The 22,458-nt window shown below is 38.8% G+C and overlaps 1 protein-coding gene across 3 annotated transcripts in view; it reads right to left on the minus strand.

Moving 5' to 3' along the window:
- NTRK2 (neurotrophic receptor tyrosine kinase 2) overlaps positions 1 to 22,458 on the minus strand; it is a 211,545-nt gene that overhangs the window by 89,724 nt on the left and 99,363 nt on the right. For all 3 annotated transcript variants that reach the window (XM_061343932.1, XM_061343931.1, XM_061343933.1), the window contains one exon: positions 3,433 to 3,621. In XM_061343932.1, the coding sequence (XP_061199916.1) occupies positions 3,433 to 3,621 (189 nt within the window). The remainder of the gene's footprint in view (positions 1 to 3,432; positions 3,622 to 22,458) is intronic.

Here is a 22,458-nt window from a genome sequence, read left to right on the forward strand (position 1 = left end):
GTGCAAAGAATGTTTCACTATGTCCAGCCTGAAGTCTCTTTCGCACACATCTGAAATTGAAGTTGTCACTGTTAGACAAGTAATGACAAAAAGAAAATGCTTTTTGATTTCACACTAAAAGGAACCAAGGAGTCTGGTACATGTCTGAAACATGTCTGTGCACCACAGACTGTAAATTTTCTAGCTTGAAACGTTCAAGGTACTACAATGGCAGATGAACCTACCAGCCAGCAGCAACCAAGGGTACATGGTAGGGAAAGTGAAAGCCAGGAGTGCTGGGATAGGGCATCAGACTGCTGCTGAAGTGCTGAAGAAGCATCAGTGGGTTTGCTGGCAAGGAAAATGGGTAGTTAAGATGATGAGCAGCTGGAGTGGGAAATATCAGCCAAACCCAGTTGGAAGATGAAAAGTAATTTTCTACTGTTACCTCAATTAGAGATACAGAGCATTTGTGCTGGAACCTGGGACAGAAATTCAGTCCTTCAGAACAATGACTAGAATCTGAATCTTCAAGTCTTCATCAGTTTGCTTTTCCCACCTTGAAAGCTATCTCTCAAGAGTAGGAGAGTTCTATAATTTTTAGCCTGAGACTCTTTAGAAGCCATCACTCTTCAGGATTTAGTTACGCAGTAGTGAGAATGCCAGTTTACTGATACACTGGCAGAATTTCCAACTAAATTGATCACAATCAACTTTTTAATTTTCTTTTAAACATATATACTTCTAAGATTTCACAATGGAGCTTGATACACTGTATTCAGAAATGGTTATCTGTAGGCACATCAAAATATGGCTTAAATTAGTAACAAAAAAGAAACTCTGCTTGCAACTGACAGCAGACATAGTCCTTCAACTTTTGTGAAAACTGCAATACAATTTGCATACAGTTTCACCAGTTCAAAATCTCACCTCCTTCTACAGATCAACATAGGCTAAATATGTAAGAAACTTTTCCACCATGACTGTCAGTGATTGCCATGTTTAATACTAGCAGACAATGGAACTTATACCAGATAGGAGATAAAAAATGAATGTTAGTTATCTTGCTGGGGATGAGAAACCGGATGACATCTGGAGCTAGCATTACTGTAAACAGGAAAAAGGTATGAAAGCTACTTAGCTTAGAGGTTTATAAATACCAGATATACACAGCAGGAGGAGGCTGGCAGCTTAAGAAAGGACAAGTGCAACTCTGTAATAATAAGCGAGTGAGAAAAACAGAAAGAGAGTGTATGCGAAACTTCTGGGAAGATCCATGTTTGTCTGAGACAATTTTAATTATGCTTTTTATTGGACAGATGCTCAGTGTGGTAGGAGAAATCTGTCTTGATTTATACACTAACATAGTTTACCTGATTCTCTTTCCTAAGGCAATCAAAACACACAGACTGGGACCTCCATGGCAATGTGGCAAAATGCAGGGGATCAGCCCCACAAACCTCCCCAGAGCACCATAGCAAAACACTGAGCCATATCCTGCAAACATTTATGCACAAACTGAACTTCATGTACTGTGATTAATTTCCCTGACAACATGTGGGTTTCATTGCAGCACACAAAACCAAACACAGACTTACGTATTTTTAGGATCAGGACCTACTTAGCACTAGCCAGGCGTGATTTAATGTGTCTGTACTTAATGTGCAGCTTACAAAATGTGAGAGAATTCTATGTTTTGGTACAGTTTGGGTTTTTCCCAGAACAGCGTGTATATTGTTTCAACATTAATGATGAAAGTTAATTTCTCTGCACTGATGTTTATTTAAACAATTATTATGTTGTCTAATGCAGCTGGGAATAGAGGTACAGTAGCCTCATATTTAAAAGCATGGCCTTCTATATAATATTAGAGAGCTCTAGTGGGCATGTTGCCTATTTCTGATTCCCTAGTGGCTTCTATTCTTCCCAGGAATTAATGTTCTATTTAGAATGTGTCTGTACAACAATTTTCTTTGTGTTGGTCAAATATCAACAATTCTGTTATTACCTTATGCATACTGCTGTGTATGCTAGGCCAGATTGTTCAAATACCCTTTGGTAGAAGAGGTGATGGAACATTTCTAATCCCAGAATAGTGCCACAAAAAAGAAAAAGGCTACATCAGGGATGTACAATAAAAAGGCAGGAAAAGACCTTCTGTTGAGTTACTGAGTTGCAGGAACTCCTGTGGATTGTTTTTCATGCAACAATCTAGATGTAGATCAGCATTAATATTCACAAGATATGTATATAGTTCAACATCAGTCTTTGCAAAACTAGAAGTCATGCATACACATATGCATACATAACCTCATGCACAGATCAAGAAAGATTCCTATTATGGCATTTAAGCTATTTGCAAAGTTTGGAGGCAATGGCTTCAGACCCTGTCAGTAAGCCCCTACAGTACTATTTCAAGCAGTATCATTCAGGGTAGGATACAGATGGGATGCAGTATCCCTTAGCTGCAAGCCCAGTGCTCACCAGCTATACTGGGAATCTCTAGAGTGACTTCCCAGAGAATTAGTTCAGACTTCCAGTGACAATTCAGAAACGTTTATGCATTCACACACAAATAAAATAAGGAAAAAGAGGTAGGAACAACCTTCTCTGAAACAAGTAAAGACCTTCATGTCCTGATGAAAAATAGTAAAGAATGCAGTTGCTGTTAATTATAATACTCTTCAGGATTTTTTTCAGTTGTCTATTCTAATGCTAAACACTGGTTCCAAAATCAACATTTCAAATGTGCAGCTCTAAAACTGTCAGGAGGTTTGAAAAGTAGCATCTGAAGTTAGGGATACTCTTTTTTTAGTTATTCATGGTTAATTATGATTAACTCAATATTTTTTCACCATTCACTATGAACATCTAACTGAGCATGAAAGAATTTGTATGTGACATATATTGTCCATCATGCAACTTTCTGCTTTACTTTTAAATATTCAACATGTTTTCCAGCTGTAGAGGTTGAATTGTATAATGAAATTAAAAGAATTGAAGTTTTAAATTTTATCATTCTTATAACTTTAAAAATACTCATATTTCAATGTTAGGTTATGTTCTTGCCAATAAGATCAATTTAAAAGCAGCACATATTTAACAATACTGACTTCTGCTTCTGACACAGGATTTGTTTTCTTCCAAAAACATACTCAGTGCACAAGACTGTCCAAAGACCACTGAAATCAATGGAAAGGCCGCCAGTGACTTTGATGGAATATGGACTGGGCTTTGAGTGTAACACCGCTGAGTTTATTGACTTCATTGACAAGGGTTGAATTTGGGTTTGACAGATGTAAAGCAGTTCATTTAATGTACCAAAACACATGCATTTTAACCCCACCCTTCCACTCCAGGAACTTAGAGCATTTTGTTCTGTTAGCTCTGTTAAGAAGCCCCAGCACTTACACAAGTAAAATGACTGAAACACATACAGTTGCTTGTACTTACAGGTATCTGTCTTGAGCTGATTGTTGGTAATTCCGAAATACTGAGGATTTTCAATGACAGGAATCTTCGTCATCCCAATGATGACTGCGTCAGGACCCCCCTCAGAAGAAGAAGGAGTGTTACTGCCATTTGAGATGTGGTGGAGGGGACTGGCTGAATCATCATCATTGCTGATAACTGAAGAAGGACCTAGAGTTAGAAACAAAGATTCTCCTGTAACTTGGCACATGGTTCCTTTCCCTCAGATAATTTCTTGTTTTGTTTTTTGGGGAAGTTTTCTTGGATCAGTTTGTCCTCCATCCCCATAGTCAACAGCAATCTTTGTGTGCCTTATTGACCTTACTTCAGGAATTTTATGTCTGCGTGCAGATAGAGAACCATGGGTTTTTTCTATTAAGCATTGGAATGTGAAGCAAATTTTTGGACTGGTAGATCACTGAGGCTAAATACATCAGGATCTGTATTGTGTGTGTTACTGGGAATGATCTCCAAATTTGCTGAAATATTTCTGTCATTCTCAGAAATAAGCTTTGAAATACACACATTAATTTTTTACCATATACCCTGTTTGGATCACAAAGCAGTAATTGCCAGAAATCCAGGGAATGCCTGGCCTCCCTTTGAGGTGGCCTTATAACAAGACAAGATACATGGGAGATAGGCTCATCCTGATGCAGGAAGCTAGATTTCTGAAAGTCAACACAGTCAAAATCCAAGGGACAATTTGAACATAAGCTGTAGACTGATGCTGAGAAGAGCAGTGGGAAAGACATATCCCACCCCACTGCAAAATCTGGTTCACTGCAGAGGGGCTCTTCCAGCCTAGGGGAGCATCCCACCATCTCCCCCATCCATACCTCAGCCTATTCACCTTCCAGAAAAAGGTATATTTTTATCAATAATTCAGCGTTAGTTTTTGTTTTGTTTTCACTCTGCGCTTTATATTTTTAATGAAAGTGCCACAGAGATAAAAACCTCCTAAAAAAACGTCCTGTTTATCAGTGTCCCACTTCTGTGAGCTGCAGGGGCCTTTGATCTGACGAGATCAGCAGAAATGACATCTGCACTCTTGCCAAATAACCCTGCCGCTTAAATTCCACATTACATCTTCCAGTTTACATCCAGTATTCAAAGGAAGCCAGAATCACCATTTAGCAGCGACAACACTTTGCCTATTCTCCCCACTGAAGAGCCAGCAGAGCTCACACATGTCACATTTCACTTTTTTTGCCATTCATGTTAACCAGGGGGCTTGGAGTAGCCTTCATCTTCGAACTGTAACAACCAAAGACAATGCTGGAAACAGATGGCAAAATTCACCCTCTGGAAGTGCCTATTCTGGAATGGTATCCTCAGATGACACCTGTGTTTAGTCCGTGGGCAGCAGTGACAGCTGCCCCTCAAAGAAGGGATGACTAAAAGCTGTGTTTACTCTGGGTCATCAATCACCCCATTGCAAAACGTTGGAGACACCACTCTGAGTTTTAGGTTGGACAGAAGGAACAATGCAGAGGAAAGACAGAGCTGAGCAACTCCCCACATAGACAACATCTGTGTCTGCGGCGAGATGGGATGTGTGAAGGGGAGAGGGAACAAGAATGGGGAACAGCAGCAGGGCCTGTACACATGGCATTGAGGACCTGCGAGAAGATAGGCAGGATCCACCACAGCACACACAGAGTTAAGGAAGAAGATGAGTACTAGGACAGTCCCAGACACAGCAGCCAAGAAAGGGCAGCTTTAAAGAAAAGAAACTCTTACTCTTTTGTGGCTCACTGTATCATTAAGAAAAACACTTTATCATCGCATGGCATGGCTCACAGGAATAAAACTTAAATAATTTGGCATGTGGCTATTCAACCTTAGAGAGTCAAGTGTACATCCACTCCTTTTCTTTCTCTCCAGTTGGTTTAATAGTGCATGAGGGAAATGTTCTCATAATTTGAAAAAGTACTTCCCTCCCTGGCCTGAAACATTAGAGGTAATTTTTCAAATACCTTGCACTTCACTGGAAACTCACTGTTGACAAATATAAGTGAAGCCTAGATCTCTGCAATTTATAAAGTGAAATGTTAATACCAAGGCTGGTTTTGCCATTACTGGTCACCCAGGTCCTCGAACAAATGATTCTACTAGGAAAGCTGCCAGGATTAAGAGTTGGTGGTGGTGATTTCTCTAATGAAGTGTAGAGCCTAAGAAACTGTGAGAAAGGGTCCCTCAGATGGCACAGAAGATACTTACATGAAGTGACAACACATTTTTCAGGTGCATGAGAATTGTGTTCAGAACCATCAGAGTGCAAACCCATTTAAAACTTCATTCTATTTTGACAGACAGCATTTTTATGCCTCTAAACTTTCTGATTGTCAAGCTAATGGATACAAAAAGCAGACTGACAAATACACGTTTTCTTGCAAAAACAAAGTCTTTTTATAATAATATAGGTTTAGTATGAGGGTTAAATCCCTCATCTTAGAGCAAATGACTCTGTAATTTAACAGAGGAATGTTCTTTTCAGCCCTGCTGTTCTCTGCTGCAAAGAAGGAAGATTTTTTGTCATTGTTTGCTTCCACCACACATGGAGTGATGGCAGGGTAAAGTGACCATTACCATTTCAAGGCATTAAACGGGATAATGAATAGAAACTCATTCTGTTCATCAAATCATTTCTGCACTACTCCAAGACCCAATTTTGCATAGTGAACTAATTTTTCAATCAGTATAAATGGCAAAGTGCTGTAGTCTTCCATGTGGTGTGAAGCAGGCTGCAAATATATTCAGCTCCCTGATGTAGGTGAGGAAAACCTGGAAAATGAGGTGATTTCCAAAGCAATTCCTGGCAGTATGAAACAGCTTAGGAAAAACTCAGCTCTGGAAAACTCGTACTGTGTCACTTCGTGATCCCTCTCACTTATTAACAAGTAATTAACCCATGCAATTGTCTTGGAAATAGTTGTTTGGGTTCAAAAATCCTATTGCCTGTATATTTCTTCACTAATTAAGACAGTGAGAACTCAACAGATGGAAATTTTGGTGTTGAGCTCACATCCTTTCAACCCTCACTTTTGCTGAAATCTTTTTGTCAACATAAGCAAACTGGTACATAAATTATTTCCCAACTTGCGTATTTGCCAGACTGTCCACTTAACATAAAGTTACTTCTAATTTTTTTAATGCACTAAGCCACATTACAGTTACAGGCCAGCACTGTGGCTGGCTATGACTGATTTTCTAATAGTGCAAAACCATCTTTTGGGATGCAAGATGAGGCCATCACCTGGTCCGACAAGAAGTGAGAGCTGTCCTTTTTCTGCGTATGTGCTGAGGTCAAAATGAAAGGTAATTTCATGAAACACCTTAAAGTAGGGTTTCATCCACATGAAATGGGGTCACTGAATTACTTGTCAAAGGCAAGAATGAGTATGATAATTACCCTCAGTCACTTATCACTTAGTCTGTTTTTTATAAAATCTACTGTTTGTTTCACACCTGAAATCTGAAAATTTTAGACAAAACATCTTCTGTGGAAGTGAAAATCATGGGTTGTCAATAGCCATTAGCTATTGCCAATATCTGACTCACAGTCAGGTTGATCTTTTAAGAAAACTCCAGAGATCTTTTCCACCTTCAAATGTACTACCCAACATTTCCACTTGATTTCATTTTTAGACTGTCTTTCTTATCTTAGAAAGATAGAATTCAGAGCCACGTAAGAAATGGAAGCCCTGGAGAAAAAAACAGGAGAGCTGTACACTGCAAGGCTAAATTGCTCCTCTCTTTGATTTTGAGCTAAAAGCGTGTCCCACCACCACCCAGGTGGTGTCATTCTGCAGCACATAGGCCCAAGAAAAAATCCTTCTGTGTATGAAACCCAGCAGCTCTCTGAAAAAGTGGTGATATGTAAGAAAACAAATTATATTTGAAACTCACAAGGTACAATAAAGCCAAAATACCTCCCACACCTAGGTTGTGAATTATTTTCAGCTCGTGGTATGGGACACCCAGGACAGCAAACTTCCCTTACTTCACGTCCCACAGAAAACTGAAGACAATCGAAAACTGCTGAGGGTGGGTCATGGTTTGCCTTCACTAGTGCCAGCACCCCTCCCTGAAACATAACTCACTTCTATGCTACCTCTTCAACATTGCAGGTCTGCACTGTCCTTTACCTCAGTGGTTCCAATATCTGTGAGTTTCCTTAGGTTAAGAAGCAAAACTTAACAAAACAAACTGTTTTCAAGGTGTGCAGCTATTTCTGACCAGGAGAAGGAGTTTCATGATTATAAAACACAGACTTTCCTGCTGCTTGTATTGCCATTGCAGTTATTGCAGTTTAAACATGCACATACAATTACAGACTTCTGCTAATATGTAGGTAGTTGGCTGTGGCAACACACTTATCAGCTGCCACTGGAATAATCCACATAACCTCCCTGTATACCAAAGTACAGAAAAAGTCCCAAAGTGAATACTGGCATGACTCAGATAAGCAGACTCAGGCAAAAAAAAGTAACGAGAGGCTCTCAAATCCAGAATCAGAAAGAATATATTGCTTTTGTTTGAACCTGGCTTGGCCTTGCAAGAACATATTCAGACTTCAGTTTAGATGGTGGCAGACAAGCACTGTGCCCATCAACTTCTCCCTCCACCTACAGTGTAAAAGATATAAGCAATCTACTCTGCATGTTTGCTCTCCAAACTCTACCAAGATCTTCTGGAGGCTACAGTATCCTGCGTCCTCCTTGCAACACACTTCCATTTGTCACACATCACCCCAGTTACCCCTGAAGTCATTAATAATAGCTCAGGGCCAGTGGGAAACAACAGAAGTAATAATTAAAAAACAGCTGATTTAAGGTTTGTGTTGGAGATGTGCAGGTACAGCAATGCATTGCTTAGTCAAGTCTTGTGAGGCAGCTCAGCTATAAGGGATTGTTTATAGAGATGATTTTGTGCTGTGATGTTTTAACAACTATTGCTCCTTGCATGAAAAATGATGTTGACTGCTAGCAAGATTTCTCAACTGACCTTTCATTAGCACTGGCTTTTCTTATTCCCTCTTGGAACAGGGAGCAGTCTGTGCCGGGACACAGTAATAGCACAGCAAGCCAAAAGCAGGACATGTCTCACAGTCAGCATCACCTCTGCTGAATTTCCAGACCACACTGAATCTTGTATTCTTTCCTTTTGGGAGGGGTATATTTTTTCACTAGTTAAATACCTTGTTCTATAAAAGTAATTACAGAAGATTTCTTTTCCCATGAGACTCCCATATTTGTTGTAGATTCTTTTATTTCTGCGTAACTAAAAGGTAAGTTTTATGCTTCAGCAGGAACAGATATTCAATTTTTCCTGTTACTGAGCTAAGATGCAGCTTTCTTACCAGAACAGACATCTTTTTAGCCTAACTCCTGAATCGCTGTCTTACCTCCCTCTAGAAGACAACTCATTAATCACAGCTTGATACACTTTTTCTAATTAAGGTTTCTATAAGCTTTAATTTTGAATATTCCTTTGCGCTCTTAAGTTCAACAAATGTATGCAACAGTGATATCAAATCATGTTTATGCAATTCTATTAGACTGGATAAGAGAGCCCAGCATAATAGAAAGTAATGCAATTATGGAAACATTATTTTATATTATTGGTCTCTTAAAATGCTGCATGCTGAATACAGGGAATTGAATTATAAGACGTAAATAGAACACGAGGAAAAAAATTCAAAGTTGGCTGAATAAGCTTCCTGAAGAGAAACGAGTTGCATTTCACTCTGCCTGGTGGAGCTATTCAAACTAAAGTCAGATTATTCTGCAAACCTAGAGTGGGCTTATTAAAATGACGGTCTTTGCTCTGCAGCTGCTGATGCTGTTAATGAGAGAAAACTCAAGGCAAAGTGCTCCTATGCTTTCCCAGAGGTTCAGTTGTGCAGAGCAATAGCATTTCTTGTCTCTCTCCACCTGTCCACCGGGCCTTCTTGTCTCATATCCCCATCCCTGCCATTTCCCAAGGAAACAGCCGTTAGTGCCAGTGAAACCGTCTCAACAGTCACTGTCATGCTCATTTGTGAAATGATTTATTATGGGGTTAATCCTCCTTTGTTTGTGGTGCAGAAAGCACAGGAATAAGATCACCCCGAGCAACATGATACCAAAGTCCATCCTGCTGAAGCATACAGCTCAAACAGTGCATGTCCTTCTATGCCAGTGCAGCACAGTGAGCCAAAAATCACAATGTAGACATTAAGTCTGTGACTCAGAAAACTAAGACTTGTCAGGCTTGGGTGTTTAGAGGATAAATAATTTCACATCTTTTGACAGGTATCATTAATCTGTTTAACTGATTTGCACCCACCAGTGCTTGTTTAAGCTTGTACTCTGCTCTTGATATATGGGATAAGAAAAACTTTCTGACACTGCCCAAGAAGCTCAGGTCTTATCCAAGAGCATGCTCCCAGGAAGTCAGAGGAAGTAGAGCAGAGAGCTGGAGAACTTCCCTGCACCTAGCAGATAAATGCCTTTGTTCCCTGTCAGTATTCACTTCTAACAATCTCTCAGCAGCAGAAGGAACGGGACTCCTTGGAGGTCTCTTGCAGCATGAGTGGCTGAAAATAAAGGTTTAAACTCAAGGAGCAGCCCTTAGAAGTCTGTTAATTTACAACCATTGCAAAACAAAGTGAAGACATTTGTTTGAAAATCATGACAAAACCACATAACTTTGACGTAATGCTTGGGTCCAAGAATCCAAGGCAGTCTGCTTTTGTTTTCATGTGAAAACCCAGTGTTTTGTCTTTCCTCATTTGTTGCAGCTTCACAGGAACACTAAATTGTGTTGTTATCACTGTATCATTTTCATATAGAACAAGTCATTTACAGTGGCGGATTATTTTCTTTCCTACATAGAATAATTTAAGTAATGCATACCCTTGAGTCTAATGAAATAATAGGTACGTTATTCAGCTTTACAGTACCAACTTTTCAGTGTTGTTAGGTGTCAAAATGCCTTTCCCCTGAAATGCATGTTCCTTTTCCTGTGAAAATTTATTTCAAATACCTAACTCCTCTAGAGAGCAACAAACAGGCAACCTGGCTAATTTCCATTGCAATGACTGAGCACAGATTTTAGCTACTCAAGTATTTCATCAAGCCTTTTTTATTGTGGCTTTGAATCTAAGTGTCACAGCTGCATATTTGTTTGCTTCAGTTTTATTCTGGAGCACGACTGTGGAAGAATCACAGTCAGCTCCTTTCAGCTGCCTTTCCTCTCACAACCTCATCTATACTACCCTGTATGAACACATCCCTTTGCATACAAGCCTACAGCATTCCAGAGGTCACATTTTCTGCAAGGGAGGTTTTCCAAACAGGGAGGACTCCCTAGAATAGCTTAAGGGACACCTTCGTAACACATGTCACTCCCCAAAAGCCATGCAACCTGCAGGTCACAGGGAATAAGACACAAGTGCCTAGGGCTGGGACAGACTGGCAGAACGGTTCACCCAAGAAATCTCCTTTGCAGCACTGCAAAAGCCTGTAGGAAAAAGGATGAGGTCTCTAATACATACTGGATTTGCTAGTACTGTCTGACAGACCAGAGGGCACGTGACTTCCCTCTACCCCTGCCTCACTCCAAGGCTACCTCTCTCCAGGGATGCTGTCACCAAAGCCTCAGCCTGTGGTACAAAGGCTGCCAATTTCTTTCTCCTTTCAGCCAGAACAGGGGTCATTTGTGTAACAGATCTCAGAACCGCACTCTTGTATGCATCTTCAAATTCTTAATCCCGGTTACCAATAAATCCTCACAGTTCATCCTCTGTGAGGTATATGCTACTATTATCCCCCATTTGGAGGCAACAGAAGGAGTTCTGCAAGGCTCCTTGATCTGTCCAGCACTGCAGGTGCTCATGACCATGCAAAGGACTACCAGCCCTGACTGTCGAATCATGATGCCTTTCTGGACTTACAGCCCTCTTTCAGCTATATGATAAATGGTAGCTATACAGCTGCCACTACTTCATGGACATGTTTGCAGTATCTGCAGCTCACATGCTGTGCCCTATCATAAAGAATGAGGAATTTATGGCCTCTCATTATTGTTAGTCAAATGAAACACAGACCTAAGACAAAAATCTAGCAGTGATGTAGTATATTAATAAATACAAATATGTGAGTCAGAGAAGGATACAAGGCAGGAGAACATGTGAAAAAAAGAAAGAAGAAATGATTAATCTTTTTTAATATAGATCACCAAGATCATTCATTATAGCCACCTGCAGGTTTGGATATCTCAGAAAAATGGGGGAAATTACAGTTCTTCACGCTACAGTGAAAAATCACCAGAGTAAGAAAAAAACATCAGCTGGCATATGCTTGTTGGCATCAAGTAAAAAAGAAAAATTCACCCAAAATTAAATTTTTGTTGCCTTTAATTTAATTTAAAAACTAATTAATTAACAATCACTTCTCTGCACACTTCTAAAGATAAGCTAAATATTAACGTTCCCATTCCTAGTGCTGGGAATGATGTCCTCTGTTGTCTAGAAGATTAATGCAATGTGCACAGAAGCAACATAAGTTTCCCCATGCTGTTTCGGCAGTCAGTCTTTATCTGAGAGAACAGCAAAGCTATTTGGAATAACCAGTGTCAATAATTTTCCAAATTCTGTTTAGCTGGACATGGTTAGATGACATGGCAGATACACTAGATTGTGGAGAAATGTTCCTTCATACTAGATTTGTATTATGTCGCAACACATTAGCAAGTATTTCCCTTCTTTAAATCTTCCCTGATTATTTCTTGGGAACGCAGAGGTATTATCTACAGACCTCTTCAATCCAAGCAAATCAGCTGAGAACATGATAAGGAAAAGTCTGTAAGTACTTGTGAGACCTATCTAAATCTCGTGAACTGGGTTGGTTTTTTTTTTTTAATTCTCAACAAGATAGCCTTCCAATGGTAGGGAACAATCATTATTCCATTCCTATAATGGATAGCAATGAAAAGTTGCATGACAGAAGTGCACCAAGAAAAACTGAGGTAAAATGTTAGGAGAACATCCTCAGGCACTGCAATTGCTCATACAATTACTGAGAAATCGCTGTTTCTGGAGATTTTGAAGCCACATCAGGAAAGTATCTGCTGGAAAAGATAGAGGTGTATTTGATACAGATTTACCACCTTGAGTGGTCTTATGGAGATCACTTTGAGTTCTTCAAATATTAATTTTTGTCTGTTCAGAACTGTATAATATCTGTAGCTCAATAAATGCCCAGCATTAGCAGCTACTTTTCCAGGCTGCAGAATCAATATACATTTAGTCGGGTGAGAAACACACCAGTGATGTAGCAATCCACAGTCTACAGTGGGTTACTCTACTAGAACACACATTATGTAATTGAATTCTTTATGTACAATTTATTTTAATTCTTTCTGAACAGTTTTCATCAGAGGAAGTGTTAACTGCGTGACACTGTAACACAAATTCTTCTATCATTTCTCACTTTCTGTTAGGAGAAGATTCTTACAGGCCTCCAAAATTGCATGAATTATGAAGTCAACACTCCTAGATTGAAATATACCTCTCAATTTGTTCTCAACAAGCATTCCAGCATAACAGCTTCCAATTCATTTTTCACTTACAGCTGCACTGGCTAACCTTAAACGTGACAATCTGCAAAGAAGCAAAACTGAATGATTACACACAATCAACCCAAACATCATGCTCAAATTATAAACAACATCTGCAGAAATCTAGTTTTGCTGTTTACTCAGCTCTCACTGAGCTAATCTTGCAGCCCAGCTAACGCTTTCTTGGACTTGTACTGACTTGAACTGACTTTTCTTCATCTCCAAACATTCCCTATCCTTGAAAATAGGTTTTCTAAATAAAATTCAAAGTCCTACCTACACCTGAAAAGGATGACATGGGAAGACGGTGAACTAACACTCTACCATCTCTTTCTTGTCAAGTAATTCACCTTCTCCTTGGCTGGACAGGCTTTGGGTCCTCATGGCCCAAACTTTCCACATTCTCTGAAGGCAGTAGCTGGTCTTAGAAGAAAGAGGGCTGCTGGAAGAGCAGAAGGCTACAGCACAAAAGACACAATCCAAAACTGGCCCTCAGTGAACACAAAGCAAGAGACAGCTTACTTTTCCACCTGACATTTTATTCCAATTTATATTACATTACTTAGCAACAGTCAGACAGATTCCTTTTGTGTCTCTACCACAGCAGCCATTTCAGTGGCTTTCTCTATAGTTCCTACTCCTAAAGCAGTTGACAACTGTACAGTTCCCTAGCCTTCAGAGAGAGATCAACAACATTTGCTTGATTGGCAAGAGAGTGGCCAGAACTTTCTTCTGGGAACATTTTTGGTGTTCAGCAAACATGTGTCAACTAGAAATTCTTTTGAAACCCAGGTGAAGTGTCTGCCATATTCTTCAAAGTGGAATAATCTGAGAAACAGACTCGCTCTAGCAGCTGGTGGTTTTGTGTGAGAAAACATAAAGAAAACAAAAACAACTGCTTTCTGTTAATCACTTTCCATTTGCACAGGTATAGACTTCTGAATTATTCTCAATTAGATCTTTTGGACATTATTTAAAAATCAGTTCACCTTCAGAGATGGGAGGGAGCTGAATAGAAGGTTTGGAGGAATATCGCTGCCAATACACCTTCAAATCAAAGATTCAGAGTTGTCCCCACATAACACCATTCTTTCCCTAAGCATGATTCCAAAGGCAGTGAAGCCTTACACACTCAAAATGCAGATCTAAAAATTACTGCAGTGAAGCAAATGTCACTCACAGGTAGAAAGGCAACATGACAAAATTCTGTCCCTGCAGCATCACTCACAAACTGTAGGGTTAGCTGCACAAATTGACTGTCTTACCTGCAGATGTTGGTCCTCTACTGCCATTTACAGATAGCTCCTCCTCCCTGCCACATTATGCCTCAACTGATGGAAACTCCCAGTCACCTATCTGCTGCCAGCTTTCCTTGAAACTGCCTTCATGGCAAGCAAGAAAATGCCCCCACTCAAAGCTGTTTTCACTGTACCAGCTAGCTCAGCCATCCCAGAGGTGGCCACACTACAAACTGAGCTCCGGCAGTTCTGCTGCAGAGGATTTGAAAATGGGTGTATTAACTGTGAAACTGGTCACGAACCCACAATGGTCACAAACCCACAATGAGCTTTTGTTTAAATATTTAAAGCATCACTGTTTCTATTCTGCAGGGCTTTAAATAAAAAACATTTATTTTTTTTTTTTTCAGGATGCTGCACGTAATATTTCCAGACATTACTTCTGCTTCTTCTTCAACTTCTGAATACTTTACCAAGTATCCTCCCCTGGCTTCTTTCTGGTGTGCTTCCTCTGCTTATTTACCCACTCCTTCCCTTATGAAGAGTTTTGCCTCTCTCTTCTTAACTGATTCTCTCTTGACCATCTGGGTCTCCTATCCTCTCTTTTTCTAACATTTCACTGGATTTGTTAACTATCTTTTCATTGCCTTGTAATATTCAGTTCCCATTTGTCCACATGGCCTCCAGTGATGTAATTTCTATGTACGAACTAAATACCATTAGTACTTACTAAACTTAAGTATTATAGGGTGACACTCATTTATTCTCAGTGTAACTTTCTCTTCTACCAAAAATTCAGTCACGGCTGTTTCTTAGCAACAGATTTATCAGCACAGATTTGCATAGACATTAAATACTCTCAAAATGAACTGCTAAAGGAAGCTAATAAAATAGCCTTATTCCTGACCACCATTAGAAGCAAATACTACAAAACAGAACAACATGGGTTTATAATTCTGTATGAGAGTAATGAACACGTGTATAACGTTAGCACCAAATGAAGTAGAAGACCATATGAACTGCCTTAATTAGTGTATCTTTGAATTGATTTGCAAAAATAATCTTGTTGACTTCAGAGACTACAAAAAGCTCCAAACTGCACACAGCCACAATCCTCTTGCACTGGGCTAAATTGAAAACTGGAGTCTATAATGGTCACATACAAATAGGTCTCAAAAGACCAGACTTCAGAAGTCAGACATGTGCACTTCCTATGTGCATGAAAAATGAACACTCTCACTTCAAGCACACCAGTACTAAATAACCAAGAATTGGACTTCAGTGCAGGAACACAATCACTTAGTATTTCATTCTTTGGAGTCCTCACATTTATACATTAATTTTAGTAAACTGAAAGGTTTTTATTTTCACAGTCTTTAGATTTATTTTTTTTTTTTTAACCTGAAATAACGTGCTAAGCTCCAACTGGCTAGTTGGCAAAAATGTAGAGAAAAACAAATCTGGGGACAGGGTGAAAGAGTGAAACCAAACATGAAACATAAAACCGTATAAACAAAAAAAGTGAAATAGTAATACAGAGCCTAATGCCCTTCATCTTAATATCAACTGAGAGTAATTTATTAAAATGACAACGGTACAAAATCCCTTTTAACGCCAGTGGAATCAGGACTGCTGTCTTTGTATTAAGAATAATGACAACCTTTTTGGCAAATGAAGTCTCATGCTGCTGTGGCACTTAGTTGTGTCACTGAAAGGCAGCATCTGTAATATATGGCTGCACATGAATTATGTTAGGAATGGGTTAAAGTAATAGATCTGTATTAGTCTCAAAAGGCAATACCAAAAGGTAATTGCCCATATTTGTACCACTACATTACAGAGAATGACAGTTTCATGTCTTCCTAATGTTTAACTGAAAATCTATAAAATCCATTTCTCTTTCTTGCTGAGAAATTAATATAGGACCAAAACCTGAAATTCCAACTCTGGTCATGCTCAGACAAAACTCCCACTGCAGTCAGTGGGAGTTTTGCCAGGGAGAGGATTAAAGACGATACAATTTGCTGCATGCTACCAGAAATGTAAAAGCTATGGAGTTAGGTTTTCATTATGGTGCTGCTGGGATAGTTAAAATTAGCAAGAATTGGTCTTTTATCTTTCACTCAAGCAGTCACGTGGACTGGCAGAGGAGGGGTAGATGCGAGGCGGACAAGCCAGCTTGCTGGAGAGTGCTTAACGCTGGGCTGGCAGCCAACAGAAGTGAATCCCTCCTGCAGTATCTCCCTTCCCTCCGCCTCTTTAAGGTCCAAGAAGAAGCAGGAAAGGAGCAAAGAAGCAAACCTGAATCCTTAGCAAACAGCAATTGAAGCTGTCTACAGTATCTGTGCTATTCCAGTAATGGGAGCATGCCTGAGCACACACCCCTTTTGGGAGGCTTTAAGCTGGGCTCTGTGCCACAGAGATAAGACACCTCACCAAAAAGATGGCAGGAAGCAGCCAACATGTAACAGCTTCACAGGGCTTCTGCCAGGGGCAGGTGGACCACATCAGTAAGGAGAGAAACCCATTATCCCGAGGGGGGTACCTGGCTGTGCACGATTTACTAAGCGGCTGTAATGGTGTTCTACAACACAGTTTCCAGAGGCATTAGAATTTGGTTTGTTAAGACAGTAACAACTTTTCTTACTTTTCCAACCAATTTCTCCATATTTTCATGATGTGGTACTAAAACCCAGGGAATGAAGATACTACAACTGGAAACAGCTAAGTTATCTAACCAGTCTCCAAAACGAAGCAAAAATTAAGTTCTGAGCTACTCACCCATTTAAATTTTTATAAGAACGCAAGAATAACATAGAATCTCACTACAGCTATAATTTTTTAAATGAAAATTTATTTTCAAGAATATGATTACGACAGATTTCTGACATTTTCTATCACTAGCAATACCATCTGGCACCAATTTCATTTCAAACTGCCAAGTAATTATTGCTAAAGAAATAACTAATATTCACACTCAGGGATATTTCTTATAATGCTTAATGAAATAATGGATGTTTAAGGATCACCATGACTTGCAAAATAAAGACCAATACAGTACTAATGATTCAAACACCAGCATAAAGACACTGGGGTACTGAATTTAAAATAAGCTAGCCCTGTTGAATTAAACTCACTGATCTGGGTTCTGAAGCAAGTTTCAAAGTATATAGCATACATAAACTCATTCAATACTACTAGTTCAATACTATTCATTCTGATAATAACACATGACTAAAACTGTAATATATAGCATTATTTTACACCTACATGATCTCCTAAAAGATTTTTATGGAAAAAAAATGAAACTACAGATAAATACACATCTGCATGGAGTCTGGTTATTATGGATTAAGCAGCACAAAAACCTTACCATTTTGGAATTAAAATTGCATTGCTTCATTTTGTTGGCATTTCCTTTTTATGTTAAATGCTTGGCAAGACCTAAGATGTTTACTCGTACAAATATTCACAATGAATTTCAAGCTTTAAAATTTACCATTCTTATGTAGTAGTAGTACTTACAAATGGCAAATATTTAATTTGGTCTCTTAGTTGAGGTGAATTAGTTAAAGGATCTGGCTCATACCTTTCTCAGTCACTACTGATTTTGAGTAGCTTGTGGGTTTGCATCCCATGCAGAATTATTCACTGCTGGACAGACTGATCTGTTAGCATTTTACAGTCACACAGCATAAACAGAAACTCAATGCAAGGAAAGACACGAGAATCAGGCTGCACAAGTTGTGCACTTGTAATTGTGATGTGTAGGTGACAATGATAAAAAGTTTCAGAATACTAAAAAAGCAGTTACACATCTCCTGGACAATTTAATGTTGTACACTAACGGTCCTCCCTAGACTGCTGAAGCAGATAAAATTATTTTGTAAGAGAACATTGTGACTCAAAGCAGGACTGCATATATATGCACATTTTCTTATGTTCATAACTGCAGTGGTGACAAAAATCTCAAATGAATAAATGCCCCTGATTATTCTGTAGGGGAATACAGTACTGTGTTAGTCACAGGTCAGAACCAGGACTCTAACGTAACCAGGCAAGCATCTGCACAAACTCTTTGCATCTTGCAACATACAGATGGAATTCCTTATGAACACAGGAAGTTAAAATCACATTTATATTCTGTATTTAATAAATCTCACAGTAGCCTGATTTATGGCACCCAAAGCAAGACATGTATGTCTCCAAATGGAGAAAAAAAAAAATACCAGAAGTTTTTTGGAATTTCCACTCCCCTCCTAAAGATGACCAAACCCACTGTAATTAGACTGATGACAGGATAACTTCGTCTCCCCATCATCAGTGCTCAGCCGCTCTGTTTCATCTGCCAAAGGTTGACCCTTCCTGGCATCTTTCCCTTGGCAACCACTGATCAAACTGATACCATGTAGACCATCTACAAATCACCAGTGGTTATAGCTGCTCTCACCATGGGAAAAGTTCAGTCCCAAACCCAGAAGCAAAAAATGTTAGAGCCCCACAGTTAGGAACAACTGCCCCCAGAAGCAATGCCATCACCTCCTAACCACAGGTTAACAACTTCACCTGTGTTCCAGGGCAGTGGAGTTCAACAGCAACAGGATGATATATACATTTGGTTTCCAACAAAATTTGAAGTTGCAGCAGGGAACGGAAACTTGGCATCCTCTTTAGGAAGGAAAAGCAGTTATAAATCTTTGCCTTCCTCTTGAAGAGGTACATGGCCCCTCACACGTTTTTTAACACAATGATGAAGAGTGATAAAGTGTGACTCTTTACCCTGGAAAGAGATTATGCCAAATTCCAAAAGAAAACCAGTGTTGATATACAGGAAAAGGTAACCTGTTATACCACACATCAAGTGTAAAGCTGGTGTCTGCACATTCTGTTTCAAAAACAGTACCTCAAATGCCTGGATGTTACTGGAGAAAGGACATGGTCAGGCCTTACCTGACTTTGATTCATACTGTCATAGCAAACAAATGCAAAGCTGCTTACGTAAGTCATATTTAGAAAACATTACATGTATTGAAAAATGAAACATCTGAGCAATTAGTAATAACAAAGAGTTACAGCTCCGTTTGCAGAAGTCTTCACAATACCCACCAGGGACTGAGCTATCTATCACTGGGCTACTTGGTACCCAGAAGACAAGGCTTCACCAAGATAGGGAGACAGCTAAATTACAATGCAGAGGTAGTACCTCAGACCACCAAAAACTTATTCTTGGTTATAAAAGATCAAGAGAGAAAATAACTACCTAAGTCTTTCATCTAATCACTTGACATCAGCAGAAAAATCAACAAGATGGGTTTACCATGAGGAAGCCAACACTGATATACTTTCATACTTCTAACTTTTGTATCTAAGGCAATATACATTGTTTTGAATCTGAATGAAAATGAGACTCTTATGGAAACGTTTTCTTCCACAAAGCTGAGACTTCCTGAGACTCTACATTTTGCTCTAACAGTACAGGTACATACAGCCCTCAGATTTTTTCTAGGAATCTGAAGATATTCAACAGAAGTGAACCAACTTACGACTATGAATTAATTAGGTGCAAGTGCACCAGGGATCTCTGACATTGCTAGACCTATTGACCTTCCTTCCCCCTGCACAATCTGGGGCAGAAAAGTGTGACCTAACTTACAAGCTCTGACTTAAGCATGCCAGGTCTCTTGATGAAGCATTAAAATTGGTTTTATGGCATTCTTCAGAAAAAGAAAGGGGAATTCTGGTTTAGGCAGCAAGATCTATGCCAGGATGTCTTCTGGAGCAACAAGAAACAACCCATCCATTACTCAAAGGTTTATATAGAATTAGCTGTTTCCTTGTATCATGTTCTCTGGGGCACAGATGACACATCTATTTCTGAGGCATCATCCATTTCAATGCTGTAGACACTAAAATTTTGCTAAAGCCTTCTGAGGGAAAAACACGGTGACTCTTCTGTGGGACCACACTAATCATTAAGAAACTGCACAGCCATTTCCCCATCAGGCCACAAAGAATTTCATCAGTGTTTGTTCTTGTAACTTCTCATACCTAATATTAGCTATTAAAAGTTATTGAGGAAATATGATCTGTGGTGTCACAATATGTGTTCCCAACACAAACTTGCATGTTTTCATTTTGCGTATCAGCTCTCTTGGGGAAGGTGTCATGGCTAGAACAGCAGCTGAATACACTGCTTCTTCTGCATGTGCAAACAGCACAGCAGTTCTATCCGGCAAGAGTAAATGGGGTTATGAAAGACACTGTCACTTTCATATTCTAATTTCTTCTGAAACACTATTTGGGATTTTCCTGATTACAGTTGGCATGTATCTGGAGTTTACTACAATGAAAAATGAAGACAAAGTGATGGCATCATACCAATGGCACAATGGGAATAAACTGAATTTGGAAACCACAGTAGAAAAGAAAATTGCATAAATAAAACAAGTGATTTTTAAATTACTGGTTTTCAACTGCAAGAGCAGGCCATTCATGTTAAACACAGTTTCAACTTGTGCACCAAACTAGAACTTTGATCAAAATAAATTTTCAGCTCTACTTCAAACGCACTTTTCTGTTCTCTTTACCCACTTTTTTTTTTCCTTTTTTTTTTAATATATCACACACTGTGAGCTGCAGTTCTAAGTTTTTGAGGGGATTATTTTAGTTGAAACCCCATTATCTGTTTACAGACCTTAATGACATCTGGCTCCTTTATTTTTAACTCTGCACTGATGATGAAAGTCCTAGAGCTCTGGATAACAACACAGAAGAGAAACAAAACAGGCCCACTTAAATCTAAAGTATCTGTCACCTTCAACAAAATAGCTAGAGAACACTCACTTTAGAAACATACACACGGCATTTGCTTTTTATAGATACTACACATTGCCCAGAAGGTCTTTTGATAAAATTATCTAAATATCAGAAACCAGAATTTTGTGACTTTTTGCAACCATTCTCATGAAACTGCAATATACAAAGATCTGCTTATTGTGTGCTCTGCATTTGTGCTTTAGAGACTGATTAACAGAACATAGGAAGAAACACCAATTACTAAACCTGAAAGGTGATCTTTAAATTAATTTTACTGTAAAAATGGTAATGGAAATATAAACTATGCTACGAAAGTAACTTTTTATTCTTGCAGTATGTTAATGGAGAAATTCAAATGGAAATAACAATTTCTCAAGTTACAAATATCCAATACATGCTTTTTGTATTTTTTATCTCATTTGAAAGAACCAAATAAAGACACCTACATGAATACTGTTAAGTTACAATTCGTGCTCATTAAAAAATGAACCACTGTTTGCATTTTTACACTAATTTGAATTATCAATAACATGAAGAATTTATGTTGCATCTTATCCTGTTGACTTCATAATTTTCTGTGCAGTGTACACAGCTATTTTCATTTTTGCCTTTACGTCACTCTGTTTTTTTGGTTGTTCTTCCTAGATAACTTCTTGCTCTGCTGAGGCTGCATATCCTTACTAGAATATTTCAATGGCAAGCTTGCTACCACTTAAAAAAATATCCAATGCATCACAATTTAAAAATGTTCTACTTGGCAAAGAGCTTTAATAAATCTAATATTTTATAGTGTTTGAATATTTTCTTTATAATAACTGTATCTATGAGCTTACAGAATATCACAAATTGCCTATAATAGCAAGTCTTACTGAAAGCTTCTCTTAGAAAAAGAGAATCTCTCTTCGAAATAGTGAGGATACTTCAAATTGGTTCCAAAGGCATATTTTATAGGATGATGATAAAAAAGCATTGCAACATCGCAGTCCTGCTAATAGGTAAAAAATTCAAAATTCCTTGTGGGCGTACAAACCAGATTTGGTACGATGCTTGGAAATGTGCTGAGTTTCCAGAAGAGAAAAATATGACTAAAAAAGCAAGAAAATAAACATGTAACACAATATCCACGTCTGCCATAGTCCAAATACAACAATCAAATTTATAGGAAAATACAACATGCCTTATTAAAAAGCAAAAAAACTTGCACTTAAACTGCAACATAACCATTCCAACATTTTTGTGCACTGTTTCATCAGGTCTGTCAAGAAATCCATATGGTCCAGGCAAACAAACAGAAGTCACAAAGCAAACACACCCTTCAAATCACAGCACTGGTGTTTCCTCAAAATAG

This window comes from Neopsephotus bourkii, unplaced genomic scaffold, assembly GCF_033783945.1.
Source record: "Neopsephotus bourkii isolate Nb327-2 ecotype Australia unplaced genomic scaffold, CSIRO-AGI_Nbou_v1 NB_1831, whole genome shotgun sequence".
NCBI lineage: Eukaryota > Metazoa > Chordata > Aves > Psittaciformes > Psittacidae > Neopsephotus > Neopsephotus bourkii.